Source organism: Sinohyriopsis cumingii, chromosome 6 (assembly GCF_028554795.1).
Source record: "Sinohyriopsis cumingii isolate HCF-2022 chromosome 6, ASM2855479v2, whole genome shotgun sequence".
Taxonomy (NCBI): Eukaryota; Metazoa; Mollusca; class Bivalvia; order Unionida; family Unionidae; genus Sinohyriopsis; species Sinohyriopsis cumingii.
In genome coordinates this window covers 86,427,762-86,448,303 of record NC_142966.1, presented here as the reverse complement: position 1 = coordinate 86,448,303, position 20,542 = coordinate 86,427,762, and the positions used below count along the sequence as shown (strand labels likewise).

The window sequence follows — 20,542 nt, the reverse complement described above, 5'->3', positions numbered from 1 at the left end:
CTAGAGAGATTGGGAGATATGTACCCGACAGATCGAAATCATTTGGTTACGGAGTTGGTTAGTAACGTTAAAATTCCAGAAGTGGCTAAGTCCAGGTATAGAAAGGTCTTTTAACTGAAATTATTCAGAAAAGGTAATAATATATATTCATTTACAGACACAAATTAAAATGATATTCACGGATATGTTCACTAGCTAGTTTAGAGGGACGGGTAATAGTTCTGGGTCATGTTTAGACACACGTTGATTCTTGAAGCTCCAGAAACATCACCCCATCCCATCCTTTGAATCGATTGACCAAATCACGAGGTCGAATAGATTTTTACATTGGCTGTGCATAAATGCTCACACACCAGTTGATGTTGTTCCTCCTGATCCCCTTCCCCATCGGGAGTGGTGGGCGAATCCGGCATTGGCTCCCCGTATCCATGCTTCGTGTAAGAATGGACGGCTGCAAATTGCACCATGGTGGCTAAGACAAAGGTGAAACACATGGCGATGTACACGTCCAGTGCTGTGGTGTAGGATACTCGCGGAAGATCGTTGCGACTCTCCAGACCTAAAAATGTCATCGTCAGCACCGTCATTGTACCTGCAGGAAAACAAAAATGGTGCTAAAATGTTTCGCATTGTCCCCACCGGCAAATGTGTTACGGAAGCTAACGAGTTAATTATTAAAAATATTGGTTTTCAAGTTCACCTCTCATTAGCTTTATTTCGGATTCAGCCAATGTGGATATGTGAGAAAGCTTGCCAGTAGCTTCTCATGGGTCGGTGGTTCTTTAAAACCGGGTTCTTCCTCCACCATTAATACTGGCCGCCATGTATAGCCTATCGTTTGCTGAAAAATGGAGTTAAACCCCACAACAACAACAACAACATTAGCTTTATCTCAATGTGTGAAAAGTGATTATTTCTAGTAGTGTTCATATTGCTGCTTAGAGTTCATAGATAACTTATTTAATTCATGAATTAATTAACATTTTTATATTCAGTTACAAGGGATGTTTTGCTGCATTTAATTTGATATGGTACATAAAGGACCACTAAATGCAGTTACTTACTCCTGCTTACACAAAAACGGATAGCAGAGTGATGACATACTAAAATATTGTTTCCTACTGTACAGGGAAACAAATGTTTCATTTCATACATGTAAAACTTCAGTTTCTTTATTTTCTGTGTTAGTTACAAGCGAAACTTGATCTTGGGGTAACAAGTAGTGTTGTAGATCGAAATGTAAGCAATTACGGTTTCTGTAACGGGTAAAATTTTTCTATATTATTGCAAAGCGTCTGTTGTCTTTAGAAGCCATTGCACGCTATTTAATCAGGATTTTTTATAAACAAAACAGCGCGATTAGGAAAAAGGATAAAATGTGCATACCAAAAATAATGTATGCCAACTAAGAAAAGAAGGAGAGACATTTACCAAAGTTGTTATATTAGAGCATGAAGTGTCCGTGGCAGGCAGAAGGATGAAATGGAGCTGGCTTTACATGTGATTTATGCATGACAGCCTCGTGATTCAATGAACAAAAATAAGAAAAGTAATGAAAATTAGAAAGTAAAGAAATGTTGATACAAGTGAATCAAAACTGAAGCGCTGTAGTACGTTTTACTACATGGATAATCTGTTCTCCTATGGGATTTACTATAAGAATAGCAAACGTCACATGTGAAAAGGACCTAAAACAATTGTGGTTATAGAGTGTATATAAAGCTCTGTAAATTAGTAGCCTCCCCTGGCAGTGGTGCGTGGTCCACTTTAATATAATTACCCTCCATCCCCAGGACGTAGAAGCTATAGACAACGGGGTTGACATGTTGCACATATGTAAGATAGAGACTTGGCGAAATGTCATAAAAAAGATCAGAAACACATGCACACACGTTGAATTGAACCGGCTTGATACATACATAAATGATACAATTTCACAGAAATACTTAAACATTTTAGAGATATGAAATTCCAAAACTAAAGACAAGTATCTACTCATACGAATTCCAATTAGAGAAAAGATTTATATCCATTCGAAATCCAATATTAGTAAGAAAAAATACATATCCATACTAACCTCAGTATTAAAAAAGATATCAATCCATACTAACTCCAGTAATAAAGAAAGATATCAGTCCATACTAACTCCAGTATTAAAGAAAGATATCAATCCATGCTAACTCCAGTATTAAAGAAAGATATCAATCCATACTTACTTCAGTATTAAAGAAAGATATCAGTCCATACGATTTAAAATATTAGATAAATGCTCTCTGGGGTGTTTAAAAATAGCATAGAAAAGCATACTGAGGGCAAGGGCTATCACATATCTATCAGATACTACCATTTTATAAGAGAAAATACTAAATTCGTGGGGAACAAATGAAGGTTTGGAAGAAAAGTAAGATCATCAGATCCAATAAGCCAAGACGACGTAGAATTCGTATTTATGCTGGCTGAATGGATTGTTACACACCAGCGGCTTTACAATTTTGTGCGTTAACCTTTGATACAATCTTTCAGATTTAGGCTTGCGATAGACTTCATACAGGTCATACCACATCTGAGGGAGTATACAAGTAACCAGGCTTAAACATGTCTTCTTTAGCTGGTAATAAGAATAGCCAAAAAAATATGCTTACATTTGTGTATCTTGAACTTCCTCAAAATGTAGTTTTTTAGTTCGGCAAATCCGAATTACATGAGCTATGTCATAGGTTCTAAGCTTGATTACACATTTCGAAATTGCACTGCAATTTCGACTATGTTCCAGGTGCAATAAAATTCTCCTTACTCTACTCAAAATGAAATGAAGGACACATTCCATAGCGTCTTTATGATAATCAGAACTGAAAGAGTTCATATATTTCCCACATTATGATTCCAAGCATTCAATGCCAGAACAGAAACACACATGCTGCCGAGTCCAAACACTTCCCACCCTGCTCAAATCGCAGAAACATGCTTTTTGTGTGGAAATGACACTGCTAGTAAATCCAGGTCAGGAGGAATTGAGTAAAATCGAAAAAAAAATCTATTTCATTCCAGACTAACTTGAAAAGCTTTTACAATGCTCACATATTCACAATTTCAATTTTAAGTATACCAAAAAGCGACATTTAGTTATGAAAGTGACGTCGAACGCGCCACTAAATTCAAATTTCGCTGGGCGGAGTTATGTGCACATTAATATTGTTGTTGTGTATTGATGACTCTGCGCCTGTGTATTTTTTATTTTTTTTGGAATACAGCATAAATTCATTTATTTTGTTTCTTGAAGTGTATTTTTTATAATCTAGTCGTAGGTAGAATAAGAAAATTAGCATATAATAAAATGGTTACTGCATTTGTATGGGAAAATATGAAATCGTTTTGTTGGATGGATGCTGAACTCCACTAGGTTGTGCATCATCCATCCGACAAAAATCTCGTTCATATTCGCCTATACAATGCAGTAACCTATAATTACGAATTCAAATATTATAGAAAAATATAAATACATACGAATCCCAATATCATAGCAAATATCCTTCAATATGAATTCATGAACAGGTATGAAAGGTTCGAGGAAACAGCTATACCATCGTAATAGAGTTTCAATTCAAGTATAAATTATTCAGGCTTATTAAATGACTAAAACCAGTCTAAATGATTGGAAAATATTAAACGACTGTTACCAGTCTAAATGCTTAGAGAATATTAAATTACTTTTACCAGTCTAAATGATTAGATATTATTAAATGACTGTTACCAGTCTAAATTATTCAAGCATATTACAGTACTGTTACCAGTACATTTAGGATGTCGGCTAACATTTGAAGCAGAAATACTTGGGTACAATTACAAGCAAATGCTACATTGATTTAATGTGACATCGTTTGAAATGTTAGAATTCTGTATGGAATCCATTACTGGTCAAGATTTAAAGAGAAGGCACAGAGGTATATTGTTTGAAATATGTTCCTGAGAGACTTTTTGAAATTGATGACTAATATAATATTCTAAAGCTATGGAAAGTTCCGAACAAAACAACTGTAAAAATAAAAGCAATTAAAATAACGTTTTCAATTTTCAGAAACATATATAATTTCCAAGTAGAATAATTACTGAGAATGACTTAGTGTTGTTCAGTCTTAAAAACAGCAGCATCGAGTTAGGGAGCAAAATGTACAGTGATACAGTGTTAGATTTATCTAAATGGTAAATGTGTAAATTAATTAAGCGGGAAAACAAATACGGGGATGTGAGGAATGGTTTGCTCCTTGCTGATATTTAATCGTTACAATTTATTTTCAGGCAGAAAACCTTTACAATGACATAAAATAACATCGTGTTTTATGACACCACTGCACAACATATTTGATTTACCACAAGTGAATAAGGCTGGGATGAGTGGTGCTTCTGTTATAAAGTTGCATGGGCTAAAGTAAAAAATTGTGTTCATTCAGAACACAGATGGAGTAGTGTCATACCAGCTTGGGGCTTGTTGGCATTTTTATTCCCAAAATATGTCAGAGCCTCTATCCTCCATGACTTGTGTCCATATTGGCAAGCAAACTATATAATATGTGGGTTATTAATCCACTAAAGTACCAAACACATACACGTTCTTGAAGATGTATAAGGCATCATTCAAAAGCAAATAGTACTGTATCGATCGAGACCCAAACAATATAACACGTTGCGTAATTACATCATCCCGTTTATACTGGAGCAGGAAATAATCAAAACAGTTCAGCTAATTTTATTTAGTTTAGCGATGTATTTATTTCGGCATGTTTCATTTCAAAGAGAAATTAAGACGAGTTTCAATCTGTAACTGTCAAAGAAAATCTGTTAATATCGAAAATACTCGGGATATTAATATTGATCACGCTGGCAAATATATGGTTGAGATAAAATTACTATTACTGAAACCGCGTACATTTTAGATATCAGCTTTAGTAGGGAGAGGCTTGCTCCCTGATTTTCAAAAATGCTTAACTTGAAATACGACGTTTTTCATTTACTATATTAACACAAACAATGGCTCTGAAAGTTAAATGATCGTGTTTTCAAATACAACATTGCTGGATTGAGTCCAAGTTCCCGAAGACAGTTTTTCTTTGATAATTGTGATGACTACCGAGTCTGAGCGGGTGAAATATGAAAAATGAAAGTCAAGCTGGTGATATAAAGGTTAAATCAGTTTCCGATGAGTGGCATGTTTACTCTACTAAGATTATCTGATTTCAAGTGACCTCTAAACCTTCTAGAGTGTCGTTTGGCACGCCGTCAAGGTTCATCTGGGTTCCATTAGAATCGTTGTAATTAATGTGAACAGCACACATTACCTTGACCGTAAGATGTCATATGGAACAGCTTATCACTAGTGGCAAGCAAATTATTTCACAGAACCAAATCAAAAAGCAAAGCTTGGACAGATATATCTCATTTCTGTTGAAGAATGACTGTGGCATATAATGGTGAATATCATATTGACGCTAACACTATTTTGAATGAATGGATGGACAGCTCTAAAAATGGTGTTAATATATCAAATGAATGGCATATAAAGGATTCAGCAGAAAATCTTAAATTATTGTTTCGCTTGAATGCGTCACACAGATTTATCAAAGCGGTTCAAAAGATGTAATATGCGTTTTCAGAAACATATCACAACTTACTGATAAATTGAGTAACGTAGGCATGATTGTAGAACTGGAACTGAATAAACTAGACCAACCTTACGAGAGGAAGATTTAAAATAAAATTATGAAATATAGTCCAAGAAAAAATGAAGTTTAGTAAAACACCCGTTATATCTGATGCAAGCGAGAATTGTTATTCGAATGATTCCTTTGATGATTTAATCGAATGTTCCAGCTTTAATGATGACTGTATTCAAGAAGACACCAATTATGCAATGGCTAGGGGTATTAATATAATAATGGAATCACCAATCATCAGTATATCAATGAAGTGTGGTATAATGACGCAGAAGATGAGCGACGCAATCATCAGAATCATTTTTTCAGACACTATAAAGCAAGAAAGGAAACAATGTTGAGAAAGTTACCAACGCCCAAACACATGTGATGTTATTGCACAAACATGTACACAATATGCTGGTATATGAGTTGATGCATTACTCAGTGAAGGGTCTTTTGAATTACTTGGGATAACATTAAGCTGGAATTTATTTCATTATACGTTCACAGATGAATTTACATCAACATTTGGAACATTTTACGCTGATTCCAGAAATAACACGCCAGATTTCAAATTTCGTATTGCCATAATATTGTGTAATATTATCATATGTATATATGTATAATATATATATATATATATATATATATATATATATATATATATATATATATATATATATATATATATATATAATGCTCACAGGCTTTAAGACGCAACAAATGTAAAGGTGTATGCCTTGAAATGATGAACTATGCGGAAGAACACGTCATTATGATTATTGTTAACACACATTTGCTTTTATAGCGTACTGGCACCGGTGCTCGACCATGTCTTTTATGCTGCATCGGAGTCAAATCTCATAATCAACTTTGGAGACTATGTGGATCGGTTCGTGAATATTATCACGCTCGATGTCAGAGATAAGCAAAATCGCTTGTGATTGACACACAAATAAGAAAACAGATACAACAATAAACACACAATTACAGAAGAAAAAAAATAATGGCCAGGATTGAACCAATTGCAGTTTGTGATCTGGCTAAAATATAAAATTTAAAAACAGGTCATTGATGGATTTCTTAAGTAGAGGAGACGTTCCCCTTATATAAGCCACCCAACTGTGCATCAGCTAAACAAATTGCACAATAGCATGGAATGCAAATACCAGAGCGTATGCGAAAAGCTTATATACTTGAATTATTTAGACCTATATTCACATTGGATCAACTTGCTCTTCTACCGGGTCTCAATACAATAGCAAAAACAACGGTACAACAACTGAAGAGTATGCACGTGGGCGTAATGAACAAAGAACCAAGAGATGCAAGAAAAGCTGACATACTCGCATATTAGTCTATTTTGAACAAAAGCGTCATTATATTGAGGATGAAAAAACCATCACCAGGATGAACAGAAACGTATTGCTGCTGATGCTGGTGCGTATGCTCTGACAAAGAAATTATCCCAGACACATACACACCAGGTCAAAACGATCGACAACTGTTAACAAATATGATTCCTGGTATCGTATCAGTATTACAAGGCTTTGACCACAGGAGTTAAAACATATATTGTCCTCGATGATCATTTGGTTATGCCGCTAAGTTGTGACAAGGATGGACTTAAAATTACTACACCGTAGATTCACAGATGTGTTTGCACAATCCTGAACCGTAGAGACACCAGTGACATCAATAACAAACTTGATAAAGGCAATGACAAGATGTGCAAGTCCTTTGAAAAAAAATACATCAGTGCAGGATTGGGATAGACTCTTGGTCAATCGAGCTAAATGTTTCTCCGTATCAGCTGTTTCGCGAATCGATTTAGATACCAACATCAAATTGTTTCCCGCCAAGGTCTGCAATATATGTAAAGAATTCTGACAACATATGGTTTGGGTGGGAAATTTTGTCGGCGTTACATCCCGATAGCGACAATAAAGATCTAAAATACAGGCCCCACCTATGTGAAATCCAACCTGGCAATATCGAATTTCCTGAGTAGTTTACTACGACCACACTAAACAACTTTGAAACACATAACCCAGTCATTGCTGTTGTTTTTAGCTAATGTGTGAGAAGTCTCGTGACACTGCCTTGAACGTGCACATTACTTCCTGGGATGCATTTTTGATCAAACCAAAATCGAATTGGAATTGCTCATTGATATTGACCATCATCTTTTCATTGACCGACCATTTCGCAGCTGAAATTTCATGACAAGTCACATATAATCTCGAGCAAACAACTCAGGTATAGATAATTATTACCTCGCTGCCCCAGTTACATCATGTATCTAGAAATCAATAACCTATACAGTGGGTAATGGTACAACCGTTACCTGCCAGTGGGTTTCAGAAAATTAATCCAAGATACACTGGCAAAAAAACATATAGGCGATAACAACAGCAACAGTGACGAAGAATACTTCTTTGAAGTTGATCTATAATATCTAGAACAACTGCATTATATGCACAAAGATTATCCGTTAGCGCCAGAAGCTTTGTCAGTGCCTGGTACGTGGTTAGGCAGGTATAAGTCCACATTCATTGATGAATCCGGACGTAAGTTTACTGAATTTACAAAGCTAGTACTGAACCTAAAGACAAAAAAATCATTTATGTATTCCACGTGAGAAATCTGCACTTGTATTTGCGATTGTTGTGCATTTAAACATATTACTGAGTACTTGAATTTCGATAGCATACAGGATGGCATTGTATATATAAATGAATACAGATCTGCGCACTGTGCACAAATGAGTTTGAGAAAGCTTTCTTTAAACTCATCAACAATGCTGTGTTGGGCAAGACGATGAAGAATCTGCGTAAACAAATTCGAGTCGATCTTGTTCGTGACAGTGAAGAAGACATATTTCAAAGGCACATGGCTGACCCAGCATTTGTATCAATGAAACTCTTACATGGAGGACTTGTTGCCGTTCACACTAAAAATTCGAATCTCAAGCTAACAAAACCTATTTATGTTGGATCGTCTGTGATGTCATCTCTAAGTTTTTAATGTACGAGATTTGCTACAATATTAAGCCGAGGTACGATGAAAATGTTAGATGCTGAACATGGACACAGGTATTCTATTAATGCACATCACAACCGATGGCGTGTATGCGGACATGGTCGAATTCGATACCAGCGAGTATTCATAGATCATTTGTTGTTTAGTAACACCAACAAAAAGGTTGATAGTTAGTTCACGAACCAGTGTTTAGGAAAGCTGATGGGAAAGTATGCGGGACTTCGGCCTAAAATGTACTAGCTTGTTGTAGAACCGTAAAGCGGTCTCACCGTTGGAGCCGGAAGCTCTAAAAGTATTAGAATGGCCAAAGTGCTCCACGGGTTATTGTGCAGAATAATCTCAAACACGGCATGTACATGGAACGTCTTAGAGACTGAAGTGAATTCACACACAAGGCGAACATGATACGCTGTCAGAAACATCACATGGGCGTATACCGATGCACTAAATTGAGTTTGTCTCCGCTGATATCCAAACGATGGATAACTCCCGATTGAATCACCACCGACGCGTTTGGTCACCATGCTCTTGTTATGCACTGGTCCATCGAAACAAATCTTGGTGGCAGTACTCGTTGGAACGATTTGCAGTTCCTCTCTCACAAATGCTTCCGTTGTGTCTTCATGCGAAATGAACTTGCATCAATGGTGCCAGGCACACGTGAAACCTTCATTATCATCGTGTATTTGACAACAGGACCTGGAACACATTCGGTCGCATACGTGGTAACGCCTTAGCATCGTTTGTATTTTGATTCGTATGAACTTGTGCAGCCAGTGAAAGTTGTTGATTATTTAAGAAAAGACACTAGCGCCCATGGCGGAGGATCTGGACGATATCCACTGTTTTATTCGAATATTACAATACAAACTAGGTTGATGGGCCTATATGTAATCATCTTATGGTTGAAGCGTTACATACACATGAGCGTTCACCAACTCCGCAAGCACATATATTTCACATTAAAGTACGTTTAATGTTATACAAATGGCCATTATTATTTACGGACGCTACTCAGCACGACTACACGGTGCTGATGTAGATTTGAGCAAGTCTGCCACCATAGCAGATTTGACAGAGTGTACTAGACGTGTTATTATTGGCATTTACCCAGGTAAGCCTGTAATGTTTTGGAGATCAAACGTCTAATGTTGAAATTTAAGGTATTATTATCAGGCTCGAGGTGCTGTCGCAAAGAATAATCTGAAACGGTGAAATCAGAAACACTGGTTCTTATCGGCTGCGTTTATATAAGAGTTTGTTGATGATACTAATGCTGTAACAAAGCAATACGTGGATAACATATCCCAAATGTGCCAGCACCACCACGTGTAGTAACCTTCTGGAGCCAAATTATTGGAATATCAATCAAAGAAGAAACCAAATGGAAAGACAACCTTAGCAAATGGTCGAATAGTTTTCCGTTCTTGAGCAAATCGTTTTGAAACTAAAGCTCACATTTTAAAGGTGAGCAAGACCGGATTATACTTGCTTGTCATAACCGAAAAATGTCCGCGGGGTCGAATGAGAATGTTGATAAATAATAAGTGGTATCTTGCGTTTTGATTTTTACCACTAGTATTACAACTTAGCATGGTCGACTGTGCTGTTACAGATTCTGACACAGTTGCATTATCAGTGTCATTAGTTACTGAGGATGAAATTCAGTTCGAAACACTCAACATTTAATATGATGTAAACGTCTTCGGTGTTTATGGTTAAGATTTGTTATTACATATATATGCTGGATTCAGACCGACCAAGTGTTGGATCAATTGATAGCAATTTCGTTCCACTTCTCGATGGATATCTTCATCTAATTGATGTTACCAAACCCTCGTATTAATTTTGTTTAGGGTCAAGTAGAAATTGGTTGTTGGAGCCAACCTGATGTTCCACAACTAATTCGACGCCAACTTGGAATAATCGCACAGGCAAACACCCAAAAGTTCATTACACCACCAGATGTCAAAATACTCAGGGATTGTTTTTACAACGGTGAAGTGATATTTTCCACTGTATCCACCCCGGTCACGTTTGCCAATGAATATCATACATCAACATTGAGTGAAGTGAGAAAACAAATATACCGTTATTCAGCATTTATTTGTAAAACATTTAATGGCAATAATGATCGTTAGATGCAAATGTTACAAGCGTAATCGGTGTATTGTAAATGAAAGTGAGCTAGACCTCCAGGACGCACAATCGCCTGAAATTAAAATATTCCATAGTAAGGTAATTTCTATGATTGTACGACAGTTGTACCAGTCAAAACGATAATTGGCTAGTAGTGCGCGTGCATATTGCACCTGGACGCGATGGGTATAGACAGGGTCTGTCAGTATTGCAATTGTACTACGCGAACTATGCTGGACCTCATTGCTATGACGTGAAAAAAAATAGTCGAAATGTAGCACCAGTTCCAATATGAAATCACCATGAGAACCGTGGTATTAGTAAAATGCAAACTCGCGTGTCTGGCTATAAATGCTATTTGTGGGCGTGCTGCAACAACAACTGTTGGCTTTGGCGTGACTGGAATCTCAACCAGGACGACCAATATGGGTGCACTAATTGAAATTATTGTCGGGGCTATATCGAAAGTAACCAGTGTCTGGTTGTGCTAGAAAATTGATTTCGATGTGATTTTATTCACGAATACTTGTTTATTCAGAACTGCTTGCAGATGCACAAGGTAGTCTCAACACGATTAGCAAGCTGTATTTTGTGGCTATCGAGGATAAAATAATAATGATCGTCGATTTCGAGTATTTGTTTGTAGAAATGGAAACTCACCGACAACACCGAGCAAAAAGATGTAACCTCGTAGAAGATTTACAGACAAAAACAATCGAGTAAAACAATCTTCACTTTTGTGGATTAATAATCCACAGGTTGCACCAAATATGTGGCGTGCTTGCCAAAATAGGCACAGGTCATAGGGGATATAGGCTGAGACGTATATCAGGAATACAAATACAAGAAAATAGCAAACAAAACGGCATAATGATTCTACTTATGGAAACAAAGAATGCAAATGAATACAACTTTGTAATAAAAAAGAAAATAACTTTAGTCTGAAATGTACAAAAAATTGTCTATTTAACAATATTAAAAACTTCAACGTAACGATTTTCTTTCAGATCTTTTCACAAGGAAATTTTCAGCATCCAAATGAATACAATTGTATTATCAGTGTATGAGAACAGAAACGTAAATGAAAAGCTTCGTGGTTATGTAATCTGTGACAAAACACATGTCGATCCTTTTCTGTAGAATCGGTAACATTTTTAATCTGATCGTATCATTATTTTTGTGAAGTTGAGAATGAATTACTAACATATTGAAAATAAACCAAATTGTATATTCCACATTAGTATATCTACACACTATAAAAGATGTACTGAAAGTTATATATATATATATATATATATATATATATATATATATATATATATATATATATATATATTGTTTGAAACAAATTCTATTATCAGCTGGTACTGGTTCAATTTATAAGAACTTCGTGTGACTGAGGGTTTAATGAACGCGTTGACAGTATGCAGTGTATCGTAACTATTTTGCCCAGTCAATATATAATGGTATAATTACAATATATTATATGTGTATAATTTAAGAGAATTTCAAATTAAGCCATGATTATATCAAACTTGAATTGCTTTTCATTACAATATATCTTGTCCAGAATCTCGCAGATTACCGTCTGCATTTGCTTATAAGGCGCTGGCAGATCTGGTTCTGTTCAGTTTGTTAGCAGTAATCAGTAGAACAAATAGCATAGACCCTCATCTGCATGCGCATAATGATCCGACAGGCCAAGATCTTTTTTGTTTGAAATTTGACTTTACTTATAGGCGAGTTCAGACGGTAGATTATAGACATGTATATCGGCCATTTTTCTGCTTTTCAGAAATAAAGCTGGAATCAAGTTTGTATTTGTGAATGCTGCTTGTTCATTCTTCTATGATGTCAAGGTCTGTATCAATAAAAATGGCTGATTCTTTTCGCAGGATTTAGTAATGAGTCATTAAGTCAATCAGGACGGAGCCTACTTTGAAATTGCCAATTTGGTGATGTGCTAATACGTTAATAGTACACTACTGTTTGCATTATCAGTCTTTGAGGACCACACCCTTATAAATCCTGCCCAGCGTTCAGCTATATGTAAATATATGATGCCAGAAATACAACCATGACTGTGTACCGCATGTTTTACCTCATTTCAGACAGCTTTATGAATATGTTATGCCAGTAAGGATGATGCCCATCATAGATAGAAAATACATAGAACAAAGGTGTTGATATACATGAAGTAAAACAATTCATATTTTCTTATCAAAGACTAGTAGTTATGAGATGAATGTTCATAAAAGTCGAACTAAATTGTTAAATATTGTAAATTATAATTTGATACGTTCGACATCAATTGAACTACGTTGCGCAAATGTCTTGAGCAGAAAACTAGGGCCCTTCTGATGACTAGGGAGCCAATGCCACAAAGTGTCCTAAGACCCTTCTGATTACTAGGGAGCCAATGCCACAGAGTGTCTTCGGACCCTTCTGATGACTAGATAGGATGTTTCTATACTGTTAATTCAAATGTTCTCTCTCTCTCTCTTTCTTTCTCTCTCTCTCTTCCTTTCCCTTTTTACGTCTCTGTGTGTTATATTCAAATTTAAAGTGCATGTCTTTGTTGTATTTAATTTATTAATTAAATTCTACATGAAATCATGAAATTAGTTTTGCATTTGTACAAATAAACAAATAAACAGCGTGAAATTACCGTTTAATCCTTTGTTCTTTAACTCGTCAGAAATTATCACAAACTTAAGTCCATTTTGGTATAGAACAAAGCACCATTCAATTAAAATACTGACATAAGTAGAAATTGAGCGTGGTAACATTTTTATTTTATAAACATATATTTGTCTAGGAACGTGCTTAGCGGTAATGTAACGAACCATTACAGCATCAGCTTATGTTTTGATAACATTGACTCATCTGACACATAATCTGAACTTAACGGAACTACTTTGTTGTGCTTAAATTGTAGCAACAGAACTTCGAGGCATCGTAATGATTTAAGCACAGTAATATATTACTAAGAATTAATTTAGCGGTTGTCTTAGTTCACGATTTTCTTGTTTTTCCATCCTTTTTACTCTTAATCACTCAGTAGAAGCTTTTCCAAATTTGAAACGTTCCTCACAACTCATACTCTTTCCGGTTGCACTGCTGCCATACCGATGAACTGACCGATAAATTAGTTGAGCCTTATCATATCGTCTCTGCGTAATAATGCATAAGCACATTGACTGGATACTATGTAACTTCTCATCGAACACAATGAAATTCTACAAATAACGATTGAGAACGAACCAGACTAAATATCAGAGACACATCACTCTAACATCAGTGGTATATTGTTGTGTCTACTCTCGAGCTACTCCTGTAATATTATCGACCTTCTGCTCCAACCATAGAAGTAAAGAAATACGGAAATATTTCCTATTGTTACTTGGAACTTCAATTACAAAATTACAGTTCTAGTTCTAGATGTTACACAACATCACATTCAAGACAGCGTTGAAACATGTTCGTAGACAATACTAAATTGTGTGTGATATTGTTATTGAAGAGTATGGTATTCTCTTGAGGTCGTTTCACAAGCAAATTTAAAGCGCGTTGTCAATGGAATTATCAAACCAAAGGAAGTAACCCCCTGTGAGTAGTATGGATGTTTACTAAAAAGCCCCGAGGTGTGCGTATTAGTGACTCAGTGGTATCTCAGTCATACTTCCGAAACTGGTGAAACATTTTTGTATCTTTTGACGAATATCATCTTAATTGTCCGAAAAATGTACATCATCATAATAAACCATAGGCGTTGAAAACAATGGCAAAAATGATCAACAATTAATGAATAACCTACACTTTTATTTCTGTTGTTTTTCCTGAAGCTTTAGAGTGAAAACAAAACTGAAGAAACCATCCAGTTTCCAATACCTCTAACTATTGTCTACTTTGCTCTCGGTGACAACAAGTCATGAAATCGTTGTGACGTTAATAGGTTATTAAGACGAGCAGCAGAGAGGGAGAACAGACCACTTGCTGGAAGGTCCAATTTTTGAAAAATAAAGCTTCCTCCTAAAAAATGAAAATAAAAGGTCAATAACGTCTAAACCAAAGACTCTAACTAAAACCGAGATTTCCTCTAATTGGGTTAGTTGTTTTGTCACTTTATCTTTGTCGTTTGTGTTTTTCTAAATTTTGCTTACCAATCGTGACTCATTTGTGCCCTCTCTGCTGCTATAAATGTGTAATTAAGTCATTATTATATCAGTCGCTCAACGAAATATTTTGTCAAGACCTATACGTTATCGTGATCGAGGATCATGAAAATTTATTGTTATAAATCCGTGTGAAGCAGATTGTGCTTTTGAAAAGAAGTATTGAACTTAATCATGTCCATATCCCCACTACACCAAGTCTGATTAATATTTCGCAGAGAACGTGGATCGACTCCATTCAACACAACCAAAATATTGCAGTTATTTCTGGCCACTTTAGATATTTGTGTATATAGCTGAGTAACATATATGACATCATTAGTATTAGTATTATATATGCCTCGAGAAAATATTCTAGCTGGAGTGGATTGTTTGTCCAGCATTACGTCGATATATACTATTAAAGTATTAACAAATCCATCGAGGTCATCTGCAGATGGGGCTTCATCAATATCGGTGTTAAAATTAATACTATCGTTACCATCTTCGTCCCACAATTCGCATTTTCATTCAAATCTTTAAGTACATCGTAACAGCTCTGATCATCAACTGACGGAGCTATTAAATGCAACCTATCCCATTTGAACCATCTCAATATCAGATTAAGTAATAATTTTGTCTTACCAGACCCAGATGGAACTATGATAATTGCTCCGATCGAATTTGGCAGTGCTGGATGATGCTTGACTGGTTCCTGCTTTCGTTTCGCTGAGAAATCAATGACATCCATGTTATGCAAATATAACAAATAATATGGATTTATATTGTGTTCTATGTAAAGAATCCACCCCAAAAGTGGATTAACAACAATAATAACAAAAAAATAAAAAGCGTTCACTTACACACAAATGTGTGAAATGTGGTACAAATAAATATAAATTTATTTCGTCTCGTATGAAAACAGGTGGTAATATAGCTACTTCAATAAGAAAATTACCAGGAACTCCATGAGCTAAATACCCAGGAGAAACAAATCTTCCAGTATATAAATATTGTGGAACTCGACTTGATATCCGAATTGACGAGCGAGATCAACCAAGACCTGTAGAGTATCCAATAAATGCTATTGATCAAGCATGTCGCGTTCATGATGTAGCTTTAAAAATCAAGATCTACAACGACATATTGCATATGTGAAATTGATTCACTCGTAAAATGCCATAACAAATAAATCTTTCAGCGAATCATTAGCTAACTGGTTGGTAATGTATGCGATGAAGGGTAAACTAGTATCAGGGGCCGGTAATCAATCAAGCGATTATTATAAAATAATGGAATCGATTTATTATAGCCCAAGATGATATCGGAGGGGTAGGGCAGCGATTAGTAAACTCGCTGACGCAGCAAATGTTACACGGTCTGAAGCTGCAAATTTGTTAGCACGACAGGCAATATAGTAAATTTATCTAACACCACCTAAAAGAATTCCGCATGCACATTTTGATGCCAGCACTCCTAATGAAGTTCATCAAGCAGATATTTTATTTTTGCCACATGATACTACGAAAATTGGTAGACGTCAATCACGCAGATACAAATACGCGTTGACTGTCGTTGACGTTGCAAGTAGAACTAAGGAAGCAGAACCACTACAAACTAAAACCGCTGGTGACGTTTTATCTGCTTTTGAATGGATTTTTCAAAAAGGACCATTGCGATGGCCACAGTTACTACAGTTTGATCCTGACATGGAATTCCTTGGTGCCGTATCATCTCTGAAGAAAACAAATAACGTGAAAATCAGACGAGGACATACTGCAATTCACGGTGACAACTGTTGAAGGATTTAATTGAACACTTGCTGAGCGATTATTTGGATAGAAATATGCAAAGGAAATAATTCAGAAAGATATGAGATCTCGCGGATGGGTTGCAAGATTACCAAGTGTGATAGCTGAATTAGATAATGAAATTTCTAGTGTAATTTCATGGAAATCCATTAATGCGACTACAATCAAAAACATATACCAATACAACAACATGACTTTTCAAAACAACCAGTACTAGGTAATGTTACTCTAAGATATTAATATCAACCTATTGAACTTTAAGGTGGTAAAAAAAGAGCGACTGATCCTATTTGGAGTGTGTCGTCACATACAATTTCTAGCGTGGTAAGATCCACAGGTAGACCTGCAATCTACAGATTAGCTGCTCATCAACGTGGATTTGTAAGTAACCAATTACAAGTAATTCCTGAAGACACATAATCACCACGTCGATTACACTCAAGATAGGTCAGCATCACATTTTCGCGTGTATGACCAAGACTACTATTAATCATATATACGGTAAATTTTCTTGGATTATTATTTGAATACTGCCACAACATTACTGTGTTACAGCTCGCATACTGATTATTTTGGTTTTGTTTCAATGTCATGATATATTTAGCATCGAGATCAAAGTCGCGCTTAATTTTTTTAGTCACACTGTTTATAACTCATTGAATTCTTATTACAACATCGTTAGTTTCCTGAATTTGATTATTATTTTTTTTGAAGACTACGACAATTCATCCCGCAGCTGATTTATTTTTCTGACTCGATACACTGCGAGAGAAATTAGGTTTGACCATTCGATACGATCATCGACGATCCAAACATTTGCACCAGAGATGGTTAATCCTTGTGATGAATGAATTGTCATTACGTATCCTAGCGTCCATGGAGTATTGTCCTTAGTTAACGTGCTCTCAACAACACTGACAGGAACTAAAACAATATCATTTAACACAAGATTTTGTTTCTCTGACGATCCTGGTATATCAACGTCGATATTCTGTCGTCGCGTATCTGCTGATAGACAACACAATAGTACGATCTTAAATGAGTAAAACTGCGGTAAAAAAACGATCAATACAACTCACAATTGTACCTAATTTAATTCAGTCTGATATATTAACATTACTTCGACTTATAAATGTGTTTCTATTCCTTGTATCAGTAATAATAAAACAGAGTTCAGTATCATCTGTAATTAATCTTGTACAATGTCTTTTATGATCATATGATCCTCATTGGGTAAATTTACATATTATTTTCTGTCATGATGTTTGCGATTTTATTCTCAAAATCAGTCATATCAGGATTTTCATCATCAAAATATTTCTTTTGTTTTGGTAAACAAACTTCTATCTGCTGACGATATGATATGATTCCTTCACTTACAATCAACGATATCAATATTGTTACATCGAGCATATACCGTAATAAATCTGTTTGTGACCAAATTTTTGTGTGAAAAATGTTTGCCAAACCAGACATAACAAATCAGATGAAAATCTTCGGCAAACTTAAATGACTCGTGTCATCTCGTGTATTGGATGTCTAAATCGCTCAAAATACTTAGCACATTCTCCCATTCCAAGAAAACTTCCTGGATAACATGCAACCATATCAACTGAGATAGCATCCTTATAATCGTATCTGGTTTTCCATAATCCACCGTGTTCTACACAACTCGATATTATATCACAGAGAAAATCAAGCCTCGCAGGCTTCCACGAATTGTTCTCTCTAGCAAAATGAGCTGCAACTGATAAAATCATAAAACATTTACTTAGCACTTTTCATGCATGACATCGTCATGAAGGTATTTTGGCGCAATAGCTTTCATTTCTTCGTGGAGAGATTCTGTGCGACAAATATCCCCATTAGGTCGTACAACCTGATCATAGTTTCCATCATCGAAACTTTGAAATGACCATACTGATACATGATCGTTCTCGATTATATCATTCATAAAATCAAATATATCTCCTTGGTAAATTTTAACAATTCGATTTCGTGGAAATATTGTTGTTGCATTAGTCCACACATGCGCATTATGATCAACATTTTTAATCGAAGCTCCTTTCGATTTTTACTTTGATTCGTTTTAACCATTATTGGAATTTTTAATTTCGTTCCTAGCTCAGCAATGTTTTTGATAGACGCTAGGGTATCTTTAACTATTTCTGCCCAATCATTTATTATTTTACGTCTTTTATCCGTTAAACCATTTCCAGGAGATGAAATTGTAAAAATGTTCTGTTACTCGGTCAGCATCACAATTTATTTTCGAAAATTACTTCGGTTTTAGACCATGAACGTTGGGTTTATCATTCAGCAGATATATTGCATAAATAAACGCGGTTACAGGATACGGTCCTTCGTAATACGGTTTGTCAATACAGTCAACATTCCTGGTTTGGAATATTTACTTAATTTACATTATGAAGGACAGGGTCACGTTTGTCACTGATAATCCCAGTATTGTCTACTTCATTAATAAACTTTACTCTGAAAAAATATATTTGATTGTCGAGATAATTAATAATTGTCGCCGCTCGTTGGTCGTTCATTGTAGCATCAATAAGATTGGTCTTGTGTGTGATATTTAAAGTTAACCACACATGAAATGTATTATCGTTGCGAAATTATTTCTTAGCATTACAAATACTTTAAATCAGAGTTTCCGTCGGAGTAACCGAAGATCGTCTTCGTGGGTCAGGGGTTCTTCTATCAAGATCGAATCTATATTCAGAAGGTTTAATCTTAATCTCTGAAAATGTCTTAAATTCATTTATATTATATATATATATATATATATATATATATATATATATATATATATATATATATATATATATATATATATATATAAATAATGATTCAAACAAAGAATATGATAGGTTCTACAACTCGATGTAACAAAGCTTGCGTATTATCTGGTCTTCACTTACAAAGTGTACAGAGAGGGAGTTAAGTATCTAAACCATGTTAGAAGAAAAACGTAGTTGTGTGTGCAATGTGGTGGTAAAAAATACTGACAACTGAAAAGATATTATGATAACAAATAACTCTGATAATAATGAAAAGTAATGAAAAACGCTGAAAGGTATCGCGCTAGATTTTCAAAATAACCATTCAGACAACTAAGCATTTAAATAAATAATAATATTATATAAATGGAGCCAAAAGAATCCGTAAAACATCCTATCGCCAAGAATTATGAAGCATCTCGTGATGGTGTAATCTACAACTATAGACTTAAAAACCAGTTGGTAATGTCACTAATTCTGATTATCTCATGATCAGTACTAACGGGAATGAACATTATTCCAGTCATAGATTTGTCTACGAATGTTTTCGGTGGGTAATCGAAGACGGTCTTCTGATCGATCATATTAATAGACATAAACTCGTTAACTAGTTAGATATTTTGCGGATCTTTACACAATGCCAGAACAGCAGATTTGGTGGTACTGGTAAATATTGGAGAACTGCAAAACATTTGAAGTCTGTCAATACAGAAACTGATGAAGAAATAATATTTCAATTAATGAACATAGGTGTTAAATATTTTGATATTTCAGTGCGTTCGGTAAAATAAGTTGCAGATAATATTACCAGATCTGCTTTTTCGAAGAAATATAAATAAAAAATAACTTTTCATTATTGTTGAAGGTAGATAATTATGTCAAGTTAAGCTCTCTCTGGTAGGGTAATTAAT

General features: G+C 35.3%; 1 protein-coding gene across 1 annotated transcript in view; it reads right to left on the bottom strand.

The window, feature by feature from the left end:
* LOC149797376 (gamma-aminobutyric acid receptor alpha-like) overlaps positions 1–20,542 on the bottom strand; it is a 79,900-nt gene that overhangs the window by 2,207 nt on the left and 57,151 nt on the right. Inside the window, exon 8 of the mRNA XM_089960405.1 lies at positions 354–592. Coding sequence (XP_089816531.1) covers positions 354–592 — 239 coding nt within the window. The remainder of the gene's footprint in view (positions 1–353; positions 593–20,542) is intronic.